Source organism: Motacilla alba, chromosome 1 (genome assembly GCF_015832195.1).
Source record: "Motacilla alba alba isolate MOTALB_02 chromosome 1, Motacilla_alba_V1.0_pri, whole genome shotgun sequence".
NCBI classification, from domain to species: Eukaryota; Metazoa; Chordata; class Aves; order Passeriformes; family Motacillidae; genus Motacilla; species Motacilla alba.
Window position 1 is genome coordinate 34,694,181 of NC_052016.1, and position 19,534 is coordinate 34,713,714.

The following is a 19,534-nucleotide window of genomic DNA, read 5'->3' on the forward strand; positions in this document are numbered from 1 at the left end:
CACACTGGCATAAAGAAAATCCCTGACTGTGAGAGAGAACAAGAGCTGAGGAATAATACAGCTGTCATTTCTGGCATGAAGAAACATTTTTTAAACTTTTAGGACGGATTGGATTTTCACTGCTAACATTTCTGCCAGACTTCCTTTCAACAAAGTATCAAGACTAGGATGAGTATTTAATGGAATACTTGCAGAGGAGACAGAATGGTCGGATCTGCCTTCACTTTGCTCTTAAATGAAGATTAAAGGGGGGAAAAGGAAGGCATAAGGGCCATTTCAGTGATTAGATTCACCCATGGAATAGCTAGACATGACATTAATTCTTAGACAGCTGATTAGGTGGTTTGCAGTCCTGTGCTGGAGGACCTGGCTGTGGTCAGGATGTAGTCCAGGTTTGGGGGATGGTTTGGGAGACGGGTGTGATTCTATAGAGTAGCAGCAAGGATTTTTTTCATAAACTTGAAAAGAACGTTGGAAGTCAGACTGCATTTGTTGGAAGTCAGGTAGCATTTGTTCCTTGGAGTCTTCTGGTTAGGCTGTTTATTATGAAGCATTGTTTAATCAAAAAGAGACAAGGGTATTGGTGGTATTGGTCTTGCAGGTCAACAGCAATTTGCAGAATATATCAATTGTTAAAAATGAAAGGGGCAGACATAAAACTGAGTGCTCTTAATAACAAAAGGATTGAAATACTGAAATGTGGGCTCCGTTTTACCTTTGCTTTTCTTCTCTCTCTTACTTTGATCTTTCCAACTATTTTTTAATGCAAATATCTACACTATTAAGGGCCATCCACACTAAATGCAGTCACCGGCTCTTCAAAGAAGATTTTTTCTATGAAGGCTTTTCATAAATAGACCAGAAATGTGATATCTGATGTTTTGTGAACTGACACATTATATTTTTGGTTCCTATGATTCATCAAACTAGTTTGAGTGAATGGACATTTTTACCCTATAATTTAAACTGAAGGATATTGAAAGGCAGCTGAAATTTCCCCCAACTAATAAGAAGTCTCTTTTCTGTGAACACTGGAAGAAACCTGCCCAAAGATGCAAACTGTGCTGATAGCTTTTCTATAGAGCAAGTGCAGACTCATTAAACGTTTTTTTTTCCTTTCAAACTCCCTATGCTTTTAAATGAACTCAAAGATTATGTTTCAAACTTGCAAGACTGTGTGGGTTTGAAAGCAACCAAGACAAGTAGCCCAGTCCTAACTGAGACCTTTGTTAGGGCAGAATCTAGTAAAGTGAGCTAACAATTTGCAATACATTGGCTGTCACTTCAAATGTCAGTGATAATTTGCAAAACACTCAGAGCAATAATGGAAAAAGGCATAAAATGTCAAATTTGTAGCAAAGCTGACAACAAAAAGAATATTCACTGTGAATTACAGTCTTCCTGACTTGCTAAAGCTCTTACTGATTTTGCTTTAATAAAGGATATTCTCCTCTCAAGGGATTTAAATACAGTAGATTATCTAACATGCTTAACTGATGCTTGAAGTTCCCTATTTGAAAGCTTATCCTTGATGACTGGGAAATCTGTGATCTCTTGCAAACATGTTTGGGAGGGTGACCGGTCAGTTTGGTGGATCTGTTACCTGGATAGGTACACATTTGGTCAAGGACCCAAACATTCCCTTGTATTGAAAAACTAGTGGCTATTCCATTTTCAGAGATGTCATATTTTGGAAAGCTGTTCAGTGAACTATTAACAACTGACTTTGAAAAGGCATCAGCTCCTGCTGTTTTGCAGCTCCTACAGAAGATGAAAATGTTCAGAATGGAAAACATCCACCAAAAAACTCAGAAATGTATATACATTGATCAAAAGTCAGACATATGTTTGATGGAAATGAAAAATTCAGAGTATGAAAATAACAACTCTGCTTTTTGAAAACCGGTGCCAGTTACTAAAAATATTTTAATGAACCATTACACCTTCAGATACATTGGATGTGCACAGGCTGGATTGCGAGCCCGGGTCATTAGGAGTTCAAATAGCCGGGCTCACAGCAGGACCTGGGAAAGCCAGACTGTTTTATCTAATCCTTATTGAAGGGGTAAGAGGGGAAACAGGGAGCTAAACTATATGACAGACAGGGATCTATAAAATGAAGTGTTAGGCAAAAGGATTAAGAGGAAGCACTAGAAAACTGTGCATGGAATACAGTGCAAGTTGGATGCAGAGAGAATACCAAAAAGTCAGTCTGAGAGCTACAATAAAGGCGGATAAGAAATCTCTGGCAACATGGTGCATGATATATTTTAACTACCCTAGAATTTATCAAGCTTCTTAGACCAGTTGTGTCTCCCAGGCAAGGTCCCACACTGTCTTGACTAGAACCCAAGTTATCTCAATTTGACACCCCAGATATTTGCAGACTTGCTATAGAAAAAAAGCAAGTTACTGCTGTGCCGTAACTTCAGCTCCTCTGTGGCTTCTGTAACACCTTGGACCCCGCAACCTGTTAGAAAAGGGCTCCTGCTTCAGAGCACCAAATCTAGGTTGAGTCCCAGAGCCTTGGGAGAGCCTTCTGCAAAAACCCCCATTGTTCTGTCACAACAGGGCAGTCTCTGCCCCCAGCTGCTGTTCAGGTGGCTTGGGACAGCTCTTCACTGAGATATGCAGCCCTTCCTGAGCAGGGCATGTATTTGGAATGCAGCTCAATAGGCCACCACCACAATGAATTTTTAGTGTGCAGCAGAGCCAAACCACTGTAACAAGTGGGACTACCCTCATCTTTCTGTCCAGGTCTGTGGCTCTGCTTTTCTTTGCACTGGCTCTAGGGCTTGTCTGACTCTGTGCAGAGCTAATCCAGCTCATTAACCCAAAATAAAACTATTGACTTTCCTAGCAAATGAATGCATTGCTGAAGTGACAAACCCCCTCCAAGAGCTCAAATGGATGCAGGACCTTCCTTTTCAACAGCAATGAGAACAGATCACCTCAAGCTGAGGTGATTTATCCATGGGGAACTCTACCCATGGGCTAATTTACACCTGTACTTTGCCTACTGCGCAAAATGGAGTCCTATTACAAAATTATATTCTCAGCTTTGTACAGACACATTCCACAGCTTCTTCATTAAGAAATCTGGTTTCAGAGCATGCATAAAAGATCTCATTTTTATGGTAAATATTTTCATCCTGTTCTTGTGAAAAGAAAGAAAAATGATAATGTATTAATATTACATGAGGATGATGAATTATCTTTCTATCCATTGACACCTCTGTAGGATGAGAATGGCACTGCTGTTTTTCAATCAGCAGTCTCTATGGCACCTGAGTATCCAAAGATCCTTAAAGAGTAGGAGACTTCCAGCCTTCTTATGTTAATTTTTAACAGCTCTCTTTACAGCTAATATTCAAAGAGCAAAAGGAAAGTTCATGTTATTCCAAGAATCAAGCAGAATGACCAAGGTAATAACAGACCTGGCATCCTTGGTAATCCTAGACAAAACAGTGATGTTATGTGAATTAACGCAGTCATGCTATGCGTGATTCAATCAATAAAGAGTTAAAGGTAGGAATGTAATGAAAGCAAGTCCACATGGCTTTATGGAAACAAGACTTGACAAGCAGGCCTGACTTCAATTTTTGATGCGATTACAGGTTTGTTTGATCAAGGTAACCACATGGATGTGATAGACTTGGACCTTCCTAATGAATCTGATTTAGTACTGCTTGACATTTTGATTAAAACATTAGCATTATATAGCCTTAATAAAACACATTAAATAGATTAGGATCTGGCTAATTGATAGAGTTCAGCAAGCTGTTCTAACCAGATATTCAGCACCGACTGGGGATATTTTTAGTGGAGCTCTGCAGGCAGGAACACTATGCTTGCTGCCATTCGATGTTCTGGAATTACACAGATACATGGGCAACACTGGCAAGTGTCCCACAGTGTAATGAGGAATAGGTAGCTGTGCAAAGCCACGGTTTTGCCTGCATTGGCATAAATGTGTTTCTGCTATTTGATTACATCTTTTTCCTTAGTTTCTCTAGAGGCACAGAAAGAGAGGCACTCTTTGTCAGGATGTAGTTGCAAGGCTGTGGTCTAGTCTGCTGCTGGTGGGCATACAGTGATTTCTCTCAAGGGTCATTGCTTTTAACTCCTAACACATGGGTTATCAAAGGGACTCACATGAATCACTTAAAAAGTGTCAACTGTGAAACCATCACTTACTGCACACTTCTGCGTGTATTTTTTTTTAACTACCAAAAATATAACCTGAGATTAAAATATGTTTGCAGCTTTAAAAAGTCAGGAAACTCTAGTCCACAGGCTGAAGAATGATTTGCTATTAAAAAAAAACAAAAACCAAAAAAAAACCAAAAAAAAAAACCAAAAAAAAACCAAAAACCAAAAACCAAAAAAACCCAAAAAAACCCCAAGAAAGCCAGAGAACTGACCATAACATTAATGATCAAAACATATACAATCTCTAATATTATCACTTTCTGGTCAGCTGATCTAAGCACATCTTTCCTGATTCTTCAATTTCTTGGTCAGTTCTTGAATCAGATTGAGAGAAAACCGAATTAATATTACTCTTCTTTGCCAGGTTTGATTCTGACCAATCTTTTTATATTACTGCACATAATCACAAGCTTCCTTAAGCAAAAATCAGAATGAAAGTTCATATGAATTTTGATGGTGTGGTCTGTTAAAGATCCTCTTTCTCAGCAAAATCTTTGTAGTGAACTGTCATCCTTTTAACATTTGGTTTCTGTTTGACCTTGCAGAACAAGATGACTACTAAATGTAAAAGATACTACTAAAAAAAATCACTGAGGAGAATACCTTCTCATTACTATCTAAAATGCAGATTCAGATGCATATTTCCCACAATGCACTGGCATGTATTATTTAACTTTATGTACCAATTTAATATCTAAAATCTTTCCATAGTTTCCTAATTTTATCAACTTTTATTAAAACTCGCAGTGGCAATCTCACAAGTATCCTATGAAACACCAATACCATCTAAACCAGTACAAGTCAGCAACAGAATACCTCATGTCTACTGCTTGTTTCCCCACTGAAAAAAAAAAGAAGCAATAGGGTTTTTTACTGTGTCAAAACCAAATTGTTCCCTTTTTTTGTTGTTGTTGTTATGCAACAAAATTTCTCAGCAATGTGGTCATTCAGTGGGGCTTATTTCTGTGCCTGTCAAAACTGTTACTGAGTTTGCCTATGCCCTGAACTGTCCTCTCTCCCTCTGCACCATCCCACAACTCTCATTTCCATCACTCTCTCTCTGCTTCTGGATCTGTGTCCAGCTTAGAGAAAAATGTTCACAAGGGACATACATGCCTTACGTCATCAGTAGTGACACCAACTTCAACTCTTTTTCTCAGTTGGTGTTTACAAACAGAACTGATTGTATTTTATTGGTCAGATGGTTTTTGTTTTGCTTTTTTTTCCTACAAGTCAGTTTTCCTAACAGCACACTGGCAGTGTGAGGATCCTTGCTCACCCTTTTGGATACTCCGAGGTAGTATCTAATCATCAACACCCAGCTCTCCATAGTGATTCTCTGGAATAGGAATGTTGCTGGTATTCAAAAAATGTCTGCACCTTATTCCAACTCCAAAGTTATCATTCATTCTTCTAATTTTCATCCTTTTCTTGACTTAAAACAAACTGTCTTATCTCTGTCCTCCCTGGAACTGTAAAACGATTGTGTTATCAGATTTGCTTCCTCTAGTACCCTCTGACTCCCAGACAGACTTTTTGCAAGTCTCTGTGATATTTTCTTCATCCTAATTATTTCATTTTTAACCTTATCTTTCCCTTTCCTATTTACAATTCATGTTGTTGTCTTTCTTTTGGGTTTTGTTAGCCTTTTTTTTAAAACTCGCATTGCCTCTGGTGAACATAGTATTAGTAGGACATGACATTCTTCAAATAGCTTCAACTGGGTTTTGACTTTTCCTCATTCTTCAAAACTCTGTACTTTTATCTTTACAGATTTGCTTACTCAGTTCCATTCCCTTTTTCATTTCTGTCTCCTTGCCATAGTCCTCATATATTTTGTTTCCCATACAAAGTTATGTTCCCTTTTTTCCTGGCTGCGGAAACCTATCAACCTTTCCAGTTTCATCAGCAATGTACCCTTTGTTTTTCATGAGGGCATTAAGTGAAGCTACACTTATTCTTTGAACTTTACTGCAATCTTTTTATCATGCAGATGGGGAGTACCTGTGAACACAAAGGGATGAGCTAAAGTGAAAAAAAAAAAGCATAGATCTCAGTGTAAGATGATAAAATAAAAACTAGTATCTTGCTTCACAGAACTGTAGGGTTCATAAAAAACAAATTAGGGGTTAGAGCGGGTACCAGACCTACACTAAGCACCCCTAAAACATGTGAAAAATGAGGTGACCAGTGTGCACTCATTGGTCAAGTGTGAGGAAAGTGCAACACTTTGGTGAGGTGTTACAGATTAATTCCTGTACAGGAGAGGTGCTATGTGCTTATTCCTTACACCATTTTATTCAGTTCTCGGCTTCCAACCACGTTGACAGCGCTGTGCCATGAGTCACTTTTAATCGCTGCCTCATTTGTTCCTGACCTGAATAACCTTTTTATGGAGGCTTGCGTGCAGTGTAACACCTCCCGTGCCGGATCGCGCTTCAGAGGCCACAGAGCTGTCCCAAGCAATTTGCGCGGCTTCGGAGCGAGCCTCGGGAAGGGCAGCCCTGGGTCCTTTGTATTCCTCCTGGGAAGAAAAAAGGGATTTGCCCCCGAGGAGGCAATGTCAGTGTGCGGGCTGAGCACCGACCCGCACAGACCCCTCCGTGCCACGGCGAGAAATGCGGGCTCCTCACTCAGGACCGCTCCCTGCCACCGCCAAGCGCGTCACCTCCCGTGGCATTTGCACAGAACCACAGAATATCCTGGGCTGGCAGCGACCCACAAGGATCATGGAGTTCATCTCCTGCCCTGCACAGGACCATCCCCAAGAGTCACACCATGTGCCTGAGGGAAATGTCCAAAGGCTTCTTGAACTCTGTCAGGCTGGGTGCTGTGATCACTTCCCTGGGGAGCCCGTTCCAGTGCCCAACCACCTCGGGGTCAAAGAACCTTTTCCTAATATCCAACCCAAGTCTCCCCTGACACAACTTTATGCCGAATTTTAGGTCTGTTCGACCTCCCGCAGGCAGCTGAGGCTGCGACACCAACTTTCAGTCCCCCCATCGCCACAAACGCTGTTCCCTTCCAGCGCCGCTGCCCCGAGGCTGCTCCCCCTCAACAGCTCCGCGGCCGTTGCCGCTCTCGCCGCAGTGTGGCGGGGGCTCCCTGGCCCCGCCCATCCCACCGGCATCGGGGCGGGGCATCGCGGAACCGGGCTCCTATTGGTGGAAGCGGGTGCCCATCCTCGCAGCGCCCCAATCAGAGGCTGCGGATCGTGAGGGCTGTCAGACATCGCTCGCTCCCTATCTGGAGCCGCCCCTTCTCCCCGTCCGCCAGTCCCGTCCCCGCGGCCGCCCCGCGGCGAGGAACGGGAGCCCGCGCGTGCCTGTCAATCGCTAGCGTTTCCCCGCCTTCCCCCCGCCCACAGCAGGGCCGGGAGCGGGGGGTGGGGCGCCGGCTGCGCGCTGGTGCGGCAGGCGGGGCCTGGCGGACGGGGGCGGGAGGCAGGGAAGGAGAGGAGGAGGAGGAAGGGCGAGGAGGAGGAGCTGCGGCTGACGCCGCCGGAGCTTTCAGTACCTCGGAGAACGGCTGCGAGCGCGCCGCGCGGGCAGTAGCCGCCACCGCCACCCTCTGCTGCCCGCTCACCTGCCCCGCTCCGCTCCGCACCCGCCCCTCCCCGCCCCGCGTCCCCCCGGCGCCGCAGGGAGCCCGGTCCCGTCGGAGCGGTTGCGGGGGGAGAGCACGGCAGCGGCACAGGCTCGGTGATCGGCACGGGCGGGGGTCCGTCAGCGCAGGGACGGGACGGGTGGTCAGCCCGGGACGGCCGGACTGGCTTAGGGGGTCGCTCGCTGCCGTCGCTCCTCACGGAGCGGCGGCCGGGGCGGCGAGGAGAGCGAGGGGGCTCGCACCCCGCATCTCGCACCCCGCCGTGGAGCCCGAGGGGACAGAGAGGAGCACCGAGTGCGGCAGCGGCTGCCGGCATTTGCTGGGGTGGGCAGGGAACCAGAAACAGGAGTCGCGCCAGCGGCTGGGAGCGGGGAATCCGCTCCGCGGAAATCTCGGGGGCAGATACCCCTGGCTCAGAGGGGTTTTGAGGGAAAGGGGAAATTGAGTGTAGACGCATTTTGGTGGTTTTGCTGAAATAATCAAGTGCCGAAGGCAGATCTCAGGCAGATGAGGTAGAGGGATGGATCCCACTGTTTTGGATGCCGGCTTCAATTTTTTATTTACTTTTCTGTTTTGACCACTGCTAAATGTGGATTTTGCGAGCGAACCCGATGGCGGTTGTTCCATTGTTCCTTGTTTGAACGTAAATCTTAGTCCTGCTGCTTGTGGATCTTTTATTTATTTATTTATTTGTTTATTTATTTATTTTTGGAAAGGACCATTCCAGGTAGCTTTTGCGTCTGACAAAATGAAGCCTTTGTATTTTTCGATCAATTATACCTAATATTGACATTCTGTTTGGTACAAGAGACTTAAAGTGCTGCCTCACTCAGAGGACCATTAAAGACTTTCTCGGTCGCTACATGTAGCTGAATGTGTTACGACACATCCTTTCTTCCCCCTCAAATCCTCCTAAAGATTTTTCCAAAATGAAGAAATTTAATTTTCGCAAAGTTTTGGATGGTTTAACTGCCGCATCCCCTGTTGGAAGCAGTGGCGGTGGCAGTGGAAGTGGGGCTGGTGGCTCCGTGCACCCAGGAGGGACTGCGGGAGCTGCAGGGACACCCAGAGAGGAGATCCAGGAGACGCTCACTTCAGATTATTTTCAGATCTGCAAGGTAAAGGCTGTATTTTTATTTTCTATGGAAATAATAAAAGCTACCCTGGGTTGGGGGGTGTGTGGCGGGGGGGTAGTAATATGATACCAATAAGCGTTTTACTTGAGAACTGCAGTGGTTGTATAAGGACTTTGGAATGGAAAGACAGAGATCCAGTGGATGCTTTTTTCTTCCTGCTGCAGAGTTGGGGTGGTCAGTAAATTTGTAGAAATCTTGATTTCAGCACTCAGGGCTGAATTCCAAGTTCACACTTGGACCCCAAACGGCTGACAGGATTGTGGACAGGAAAGCAAATAAATTGGTGTTAGTACCGATAACATTTACAAGTTATTAGAAATTGAAGATTGTATGCATCTACTTCCCCTCCTCACTCTTCTCATTCTCTCTGCTTTTCCTTCTCTATTTTAAGAAAAAGGCACCAGCTAGAAATAAAAAACAGTGCAGTGACTACTGAACCCAGGACTTCAATTATTTGTGAGGAGCTGGATGTAGATTCAGGGTGGCTGTTTACCGTTAGTACTGAAGCTTCTGATTGCATGATAGCAAACTTAGTGGGACAGCACAAATACCAAAAGTTGCCAAATCTGTTCTGGTTTTCATGTGTTGATCACTTCCTTAAGTGGGAATTTTCTATGAGTAGAAAGTGTAAGATATCCCTGTATGTATTTTGGTTTGTATCTGTTTTCTGCAACAAAGCTTTTAGTGGTGGTTTTAAATACTTGAACCTGTAAGACAGAACAAACTATTTGGAACTTGATTAGCTCTGGAATATGAAAATCATACTTTTGTAATGAAGACAAAATACGAAAGGAGATTATGGTCTTCTACTCTTACATGTCAGTTTTATGTGAATTCTGGTGGCTTTACTAGAAATTTTGTTTGCTTATTTGTTTTGATTAGAAGCTTCAAAACCAGAATTTTTAATTAGTGCAATTTGCATTACTAGGAGTAAATGGACCTATTCAGTATACTTTGCTTTTATTAATCAGATACAAATGGATCTGAAATTTAGATGACAGTCAACTCCAGCACATCGTTATTTCTTTTTGTGTTTGGAAAGAAGAAATAAATATAAATAGCCAAGACAGGCCTATGAGACATTTTGTGGGCAGATCTGGTCCTTGTGAAACACACAGCTTCCCTGATCTCAGATACCATGTTTCTAATTCTGTTTGGCTTGCAGCTACAGCTGGTGTCAAAACTCTTGCAGAGTTCAAGGGGAGAAGAATGAGCCCCCATGGCTTAAAGACTCAGAGACCTTTAGATAGATTCTACAAAATACTAATTCTTTTTTTCTTATAGTTCTTTGTCATCCTGAACCACAACAGGTTCCAGCCTTTTGACTCAAATGATTCTGTAGTTTATAACAGAGTGTCAGTGATGAGTGCATTAGAATCATACCTGCTTGCCAGGCTTGGATTTGACTACTTTTGCTTAGGTACGCAGTAATTTAACATTTTGTGAAAGTCCAGGTATTGAGTACAGTGATTTCCCTATTTTGTCACGTCAGTAAAAAGATAACACAAACAATCAAGGTACATTATTCAGACATTTCTAGGTAAGGCTAAAACTCAACATGGTTTTTCATGTTTAAGTCATGTGATAAGGACAAAGATCTGTATTTAGTGAGATGTATTCTTATTTTATATGGCCTATTTGTGAAAATAAGCAACACAAGGTGAATTTTTTTCCCCTAATCTCCATTATTTCTCCTGTTTGCTTTGATATTACTTGAAGACAGTTAGCGTTATGTCCTGATAGATCTACTTGGAATATGTGTGAAGGCATATGTCATTTGAAGAAGATTTTAGTAGCTAATATTTGCCTGTCTTAGCTCTCAGGTTAAAATGTTCTCAACAAAGTAAATATTTGTGTAGGAAACCTTTTGGTTGCTTGCAGCAGCACTTGCTTATGAATGTATGTCACTGCAGAAGTCTCTGGTACACAAAATACCGGATTCCTTTTTCCAAGATACAAAGGTATGGCGAAAGCAAACTTCCAAAACACTCGGTGATCATGTGCTCCTGACACTCTGCAGTGTTTATTCCACGGGCTCCACTTCAGCAGCTCTGCCGCACTTCAGGAGCACCAGGAGCGGTTTGAAGGAAGCTGTGAGGGCCCTGCGCCGTTGCAAGGGAGCCAGGGCAGTGGGGCCTGACACAGGCACAGCTTCCCCCTGCCTGCTCCGGGGGCCAGAGCCCTGCCAGAATTTGTACCTCGGTCAGTCTGCATCGGATTAAAAGTACACCATGCACACATAACCCAAATTCTGTCCTCCCCAAGCTTTTGTTGTGCAGCACTTCTGGTATTTCAATTGGGTATTTGCATGTTCAGTTACATAAGTTACACGGGCTGCATATTTAAGGATCTGTGATCCTGCTGCACGCAGAACTGGATAAAGATGATGGCAGTTTTGGTTTGTTTTCTGCAGGGTCGAGGCATCTAGGCTAACAGCCTAAGTAGCACCTCAGACTGGTTTTCCTTTCCTTTGCTGGTTATAAAAATCCTCGTTTAGAAGTGAAACGTAAAAGCTGACTCATACTTAAGAATTAAAGAGCCTTTCCCTGCAGTTTTTATGTAAATAAGTTGCCTTTCTGAAGTTTGTGGGAGGTCTGCTTGGCTGAAAACACAGATCCAATCCTCTAGCAGAACGCTGTTTTGAACAGTAACACTTCTGATTTCATTTGTAACACACCTGAAAGCCAGCTCTCCATTTTGTGGTATTTTTAGATTAGTTATGACCACAGTGTCTTTTTGAGATACAGACTAGAGTTTAACAGAAATGAACTGAATATTTTACACCAAGATGCTCTCAATTGGTTATTTTTGGCATTTATATTTAAATCATTAATGTGATCTTCCGTATTGAAAGAATGAAATATTCTTGAAACTATTATGTATGAAATAGCTATGTCCTGTTTTAAGCATGATAAATTTATATGTTGGTAGCTGTAATAATGAATCAGTGGCACCATTTTCAAAGTACTCAAGCAATGTGAAATATTGTCTTACCTATTTTGTGACAGCAGGAAGCTGAGGTACAGTTTAGGCTGCATCTAGGGGCTGCTCTTGGGATTTGGTATCCAAGTGCAAATCATGAAAATATTGATTATAGTTCACATGGGTTGAATTGAACGTGTGAGATAGCAGCATCATCCTAAGACTAGGCATGATCCAGCAGAATAAGCTACTAAAGTCTATGTTAATTTTAATTGGGATAGACCTAATTTCCTTGGCTTTGCTTGTTTGTATTTTCCCTCTGTATATGTGTTGGGTTTTTTTCTCTGGCAAGCATTTTTAGGCTCACCTGTGTTTGTCCAGACGATCCAGAAACTAAAATACGGCACTGGGGAAAGATTTGCTATTAATAAAAGAAGTGAGAAGCTCACAGTTGGAATGTTTTAAATCATTTAAGTAGAACTTTGAGCAGACAGAACATAAAAGGAGAAAACTGTGATTTTGTTGCTTTTTCAGAAGGTTGCTTGTTAGGGGATGACACAGTTGGGAAAAACTAAGTAAGAATGAAGATGTACATTTTTTTGGTATGTGATGTACTTGTTCCTCATGAAAATAGGTCTCCCATGTAGAACTACTCAGGGTTTTCTTGGAGAACAATCACAGAGTTGAATTGAATTTGTAGAGCATGAGGTTAATAACATTGAAATCAAGACCTTAGTTAAGAGCACAGTAACAATTGTACTTTACCAGGTATACAATTATCTACTCTAACACATTTTCTTTTGCTGTGGGCAGCAACTGAATTCCCATGAAAAGGTCCAAGAACTGGCAATTTAATCTTCTCAAAGAATTGCTTCCCAAATGGTTATGGATTACCTTTAAACCCCAATGCATGAGTTGTGTTTTTTTCCAGACTGGTCTTTAGTGTTATTACTGGGTAGTCTTGCAACACAGTAAACATCCTCTAACTGTATTGTTTATATTGCTAATATAGTCATAGTTTCAGTATGTTCATTACCCAGTCTTTATGCAAAACCCAAGGAGGCCAGAACAGTTTTAAGCTTTTTTTAAAACTGGTATGGAATCCCATGGCCAATTGCAATTGTGCCTTCCTAATCCTGCTTATGTTTGGCAAAAACCGGCCTTCAAGATACAGTCAATGAGTTAAATACCTTAATTATCTGGATTTCCTATCAGGTAGTCTTAAATTTTAATTCCCAGAGTTTATAGATTATAATACTTTATTTTGTCAACCTATGAAGATAAACATATAGTCCTTCTGACAACAGCCAAGTAGGTATTTTAGCTGCAAATGCAACAATACACTGTAGTTCAGTGATAACAGAAAAAAGATGAATTTTGGAATGGCAGTTTAAGCACAATGCTGCAGGAGCACATTTTTGGTTATGAAGTATTAAAAACAAAAAAATCCTTGTTATGAGCTATCCATAGTGCTTTAGTCAGTTTGAGCTGTTTAGTTAATCTGTCTTGTTTCCTTGCTAAGGTCATACAGAGAGCAAAAATTAAAATGTTTGCAAAGTGCTACATTTTAATGAAAACCCATTTTAAAATTAGTATGAGCTCTTACTTGTAAGTTCTCAGAGTTCATTTAATACTTAAATGGTAAATAAAATAATGTGGGGAAGGATTTTTTTTCCTATATACCAGAGGTTGGATCTAAAGTTAGGTGCAAAACCCTATTCTGTTTAAAACTACAGAGTCATAAATTACACTTCTAAATTAGATTATAGTAATTTCATGAAATTTGTGATAAGCATAATCTATTCTTCTTTTGTAAGTGTTTGTATTAGTTGGAAATAGGACTTAAACATGGCAAAGAGCATAGCACATTAAAAGCTTCTTTTGAATGAATTTTGAAGATTTTAAGGTATCTGTAGTAGTATAACTGGATTCACTTGTTGGGATTTTTTATGCAAATATCTGTATTTTTGCATTATTAATCCCAAATGAAGTAATGCACACCCTTCATGGCCAACACATGCAATTACATCTGCAAAATTATTTCCAGACCTTTAAGGTTGCTGAATAAAGCACTCAAAAAGTTCCACATTTCTTAAATACCTTTGTTTGCACAGACAACTTTTAATTATATGATCCCATATTTCTTCTATAGGTTTAATTTAGCAGAACAAATAGTGTTTGCTCATAGAAAAGTACTTCAATATTTCTTTGCATACTTAAAACCCAGAGCATGCCTGAATATTAAGTTCCCCATGGACTTTTCCAACAGAAGTGCTCACCACAGTAGTTCTGAAAGCTTTATAAACATTAATGAATTGACCTTCATAATATTTCTGTGAGATGGAAATGATTTTATCCCTGCAGTATAGATGCCACAGAAAATCCAAAATGTTCAGGGTCCCCTGTTTTGAGTTTCCAGCTTGACCTGCTTTGCATCTGTTTTTCTTTTTGGCATATTTAACTTATCCCACATCTTCCCATTGGGCCTCCCATTGTTTTCACATTCTGTTGCACATATTCTGCACAGTTTCAGAGTGATCTGTAGGTTAGTTGTTCCGTTTATATGCCCACCTTAGATAGCCAGAATGACTCTGAATTTCCTTTCTGTCTCAAATGACTGCAGATGGATTTCTGGCTCTACTGTACAATGGCAGAAGAAGATAATTTAATTAATCCCTACAAGAGGAGAACAAATTCATACGGCATAGATTAATTTATTTCATGTATTTTTAAATTCTTTTGCTTTTTATGGTTGACCTTGCATTTTTAACAATATAAGAATCATAGAATTACCTGAGTTGCAAGGGATCCTTGAGGATCACTGAGTTCAACTCTTGATTTCACAAAGGGAAACCAAAAGGTTAAGATATTTGCTCTAATTTTGTGTCCCATTTCAAGTGGGTTTTTTTCATTGTTGGTTTGGTAGTTTTTTTGGTTTTTTTTTCTTAATCCATGGGATCATAGAGGTTGGAAGATTATCTAGTCCCAACCCCACTGCCATGGACACAGGCACTTTCCATTAGACCAGGCTGCTCAAGGCACCATCCAACCTGTCCTTGAACACTTTTAAGAATGGGGCATTCACACTTTCTCTGGGCAGCCTGGGCAAGTGCCTCACCACGCTCATAGTAAAGAAATTTTTTTCCCAATATCTAATCTGAATCTGCTCTTTTTTAGTTTGAAGCTGTTGCCCCTTGTCCTATCATTACATGCCCTGGTAAAAAGTCCCTCTCCAGCTTTATTTTAGCCCCCTTTAGGTACTGGAAGATGTTCTAAGGTGTCCTTGGAGCCTACTCTTCTCCAGGCTGAACAACTCCAACTCTAGTGGGAACACTGACTATATTATTCCTCACCTGAGGGTCACCAGGTAGTTAATGAGAATTTTTCTCACTGTTGCAGCGGGAAAAGCAATTTTTAATCCCTTGTAGGAGGGATGGAGGAAATTCACACTGATTGGCTCACAGTGTTCTGATTGAGGAGCTGTCACATAAAAAGTTGGTTGCATAAGCCACTTTGCCCTCAACTTACTTCTGGAAGAAAAATACTTACACTTAATTTTTTTAAAGAAATGACCAAAAAATTACTTAGAGGTTCTTGGCTAAAAATATAAAGTTGTTTTTTTTTCCAGATAGAAATGCATATTCTGTGTAAAACATGCAGCTATCCTCAGTGGAGCTGGACTAAATCCAAGACAGACCCCATTCTCACTTTGTTTAGATGAACATCCACTCGTATCTGCTTCCTGTTCTGAGACATCTGATACTCCCTGGTGTATGATTTATGCCCAAAAACACTTTTTGAAGTCTGTGTGAAAATACTATGAAAAGTTAGTGTATTCACTTTATAAACCAAGAAAAGGAAGCAGTAGAGAGTGAACTAATACACCTTCCTAAACTACATGAATATAGTGGTCTGTTGGCTATTCTAAGAAAAAAGTGCTTATGAAAGTAGCTTGTGGAGTATATTAATTTGTCACAATGCGTGTTAGAGTCATTATAGGGGAAAATTAGAGGACTGTAGGATTAGAAAAACAAGTAATGTGCATCTGTGGAGAGGAGAGAAAGCAATATTATTAGGTACAGATGGCTGGCAAGTGTGCTCAAATGTAATAAGATGTTATCTTTGTGCAGTGCTGTGTCCATTCCTAACAGATCACCAACAAAGACTATGAATAATAAAAAGTACTAGACACAATCTGTCACCTGTAGCTAGGGTCAAAGTCTGAAGAGGTGCACTCTTTATGGTTCCTTTGAAGTTAAGTTGTATATAGTACTGAAAAAACCCCAACCTCAATATTCAAGGCTTTGAGTTGATGAATGTATAGACTCAGAAGGAGCCTTACTGAATTCTGTGGTGTGTACAAGTAGATGCATGTGTGTATGGTAGCATGTCTTTTTGCAGAATTTGAATCCAACAAATTTTAAAAAATTGCTTCTATTTCATTTAAAAGTCTGTTATGTAAGAATGCTGTGAGGTCAGATACTCAGAAGTCACATCCCTTATTCAGCTAGTATCCAGTTATGTCTTTATGAGAGACAATCTAGTTTTTATTGCACACTTTTATTTTCTTGAAGTGTTTGCTTATTTTTTGTTCCTGTCCTCCCTCACATTTGTTTTGAACAATATACAACATGTGAGGAAGATGAATGCTATTCTGTTTGTGTTCTTTGCAACAATTCTGTGAGAAGGTCTCTGTGTTATCCACTGGACATCACAAAAATAGTAAATAATAATAAATTAATGAATGCTCATCTCTGCTTCATTCATCCTGTTCCATCTATTGTATCCCTTCAGGGTGGAGATGTGCTCTCAGTTACAGCTGCCCATCATCACTTGTGTTACAGATACATTCCATGTAGCTGTGGACGAAACTTAATTTTACTGAGTCCACAGATCCCTGCTTTATTAGTTGTTTGTCCCTGCATAGATTTTGAAATGCTCCCTGAATGAGGCAAGGGCAGGAAAAGTGGCCTGTGGTTATGTAAACAGAGATCTGGTCCTTACAATCCTTGGCTATGCTGTCTTCATTGGTGTCTGAGCTGTGTCCTTGGTAGCTTCATAGGCAATGCAGAGGGGGACAGTGATGTGCAGGATCTGCTGGATTTCACTGCTGTAAGAGGGTAAAAACCTGCCACAAAATACCTGTATTTCATTTGGTATATAGCTTCACCCTGTGTGAGGTGAGATGCTGGCTATTACTTTCAGATTAGGTTCTCAATTCAACATCAGAAAAAGAAATCTTCAAATTGCATACAGCATGTATACAGAAAGAAGGTGGGAGAAGATTAATTATGAATTAGTATTAAATAGTAAACAACATTGTAAATGCTAGCAATGAAATCTGGTAATAGCATTTGTATACAAGAATGCCAAATTACATTGCAAAACAGATTTCACAGGAATAAACCAATAATACAGATTATCTTTGTATCAAAGTGGTTTTAACACTCTGTTTCTCTAGCTTCCTCCCCTGCCATTCCCCAGACCAAGCCTCCCACCCTTCAAGAACTTTATCACAGCAGTAACATTTTTTCAATCCCCCAGTATGGCTGGTTTTTTTTAAAACAAAAATATTTTGAAAGCAGCAACTGAAGCATTCGTTTCAGAGCAGAAACCACAATCAGCCATAACAGAACATAATTAGTCTAAAGTGGTGAAGTTTCAGAAAATCCAAAAATGGGAAGTCATGCAAAATTAATTAGTGTTATTGTTATGTTGGTCTGATGTAAACTTAATAAAAACAGTTTTCTTTTTTGTTTAATTTCTTATTAAAGTTATGAAATTATCCTATTCTCTGTATCCACAGTCACAGTGAAGACAAAATATTTTTCTTTCAGGGCCATCAGATAAGTTGAATGATTTTGCAGTTCTTGTACATGCCCCTGAAGCAGATCTCCATCAGGCAGATGATATTCTGAACCAGCTTGTCTCAAGTTCTAGAGTAATACAGTTAAATGATGCAACGACAAAATCAATGGAGCTGCTATTTGAATTACTTTGATTATAAAGGTTTTCCATTTGGTGGACTGAAGTCTTGCTTAAGTAGGTAGGCCAAAATGAACTTTGCAATCAGTGGTTTAGGGTTGGGGTTTTTTTTTATAATTCTACATTAAAGACAAGGGTAGATATAGTTTTATGAATGCTCAAGACATTTCTCCATATGCTGATGCCCTGTTTCTTCTTGCCAGTTTACATGGCAATAATGGGAGGTACATGATACCATATTTACTGTACAGTGGGTGCAAATCCTTCATTGTGGTTTCATTTTTTTGTTCCCTTTTTGTATATTTGCCTGGGGTTTATTGTGGGTTTTGTTTGTTTGTTTGTTTGATTGGTTTTGGACTTGGGAGAGTTCTTTTGGAAAGAACAGGAAGGGAAGAGGTGAAAGAATTTTGCATACATCATTCTTCCTTGGGCTTGGGATTTCTCCAAAGGGCAAAATGCCTCTCTTGAGATGGTAATATTCATGTATTACCCTGTAACTTATTAGGCTGTAACTCAGTGCTGTGGTGGATGTAGCAGGATGGTGTAGCTGCCAAGCAGTTGCTTGGCCATAGCTGCACTGATTTAAATAGATCCAGAAAGTGATACTAAAATTCAACCCCTTTAACTTTGGGTAGGAGGGGTTGGACCAGACAGTCCTGCAGAGTTTCCTTCCAGCCTCACCTGAGCTGGGGATAATGAAGCTTATGGATCAATGTAATTTTCTTTATTTGTGGATTTGCCTGTCTAAATTATATTAATTTTGTATTTTTGATACACTAAAGTGTATTTCAAAGGACAAGCATGAGGAGAATGCTTTTTGAAATTCAGGCAGCCTTATTTTTCCCCTGTGGTTTGCTTAGCTTGGTAGTTTGTATCTATATGAATCACATCTAAATAGGACCATCCTTATTTAATAGTCTAACATCTAGCTTGCAGAACTGAAAATGACAGTGGAAAAACACATCTCTGAAGTATCTGCAGAGATCTTTCTTACAGAAAAAAAGATTTGTACGTTCATTGTACAAAAATGTAAAATATTTTGGTCAGTTAATTTCAACTACTATAAAATCTCTCTTATTTTTCATATAATTATCAGTGTGTAATATTTGTGAAACTAAACTTTTAAAATTCAGGCTGTATTTGAAGTTTGCTTTATGTCCAGGAGAGCTACTTTCTCAAATTTCTACCATAGCTAATTAAGTGACATTTTATAACAAAGTTCCATATTTTAAAAATTAAACAACAAACCAAATTTGCCTATTACTAAAAGTATTATTTTTCTATGCCAGAAGTTTTTGTAGGGGAATATTATGAAATTCTGCTTGTTTCTTAAACATGTCTTTTCTTCTTGCCCCAATATTCCTATTTCAGTAACATTTCTTTTTTGTGCCCGCATTTTCCATGTTTTTTCTTTACTGTATTTTTCTCCACCAATACCGATCTCCTTTTTTTTTCTTCTCTGTTTCACTGCTACTGGCGAGGATAATAAGCTCATAAGAAATGTCCTGCTGAGACAAACCCACGGTCCATATCTCCCAGCATCCAGTCTCTGACAGTGGCAGCGCAATTGTCACTTAGGGAGAGTAATAAATTACATCACTTTCTGCAGTCCATTCCCTTTCCCATCTCCCATCATTCACCATCACTGGATTTGATATGTTGGAAGGAGTATC

The 19,534-nt window shown here is 40.4% G+C and overlaps 1 protein-coding gene across 11 annotated transcripts in view; it reads left to right on the top strand.

The window, feature by feature from the left end:
- The first annotated feature begins 8,712 nt into the window (after positions 1–8,712).
- STXBP5L (syntaxin binding protein 5 like) overlaps positions 8,713–19,534 on the top strand; it is a 185,812-nt gene continuing 174,990 nt past the window's right edge. For 9 of the 11 annotated variants that reach the window (XM_038147882.1, XM_038147919.1, XM_038147889.1 and 6 more), the window contains exon 1: positions 8,713–8,936. In XM_038147882.1, coding sequence (XP_038003810.1) covers positions 8,748–8,936 — 189 coding nt within the window. In that variant the 5' untranslated portion in view covers positions 8,713–8,747. The remainder of the gene's footprint in view (positions 8,937–19,534) is intronic. The other 2 variants (XM_038147910.1, XM_038147964.1) reach the window with 1 other exon arrangement.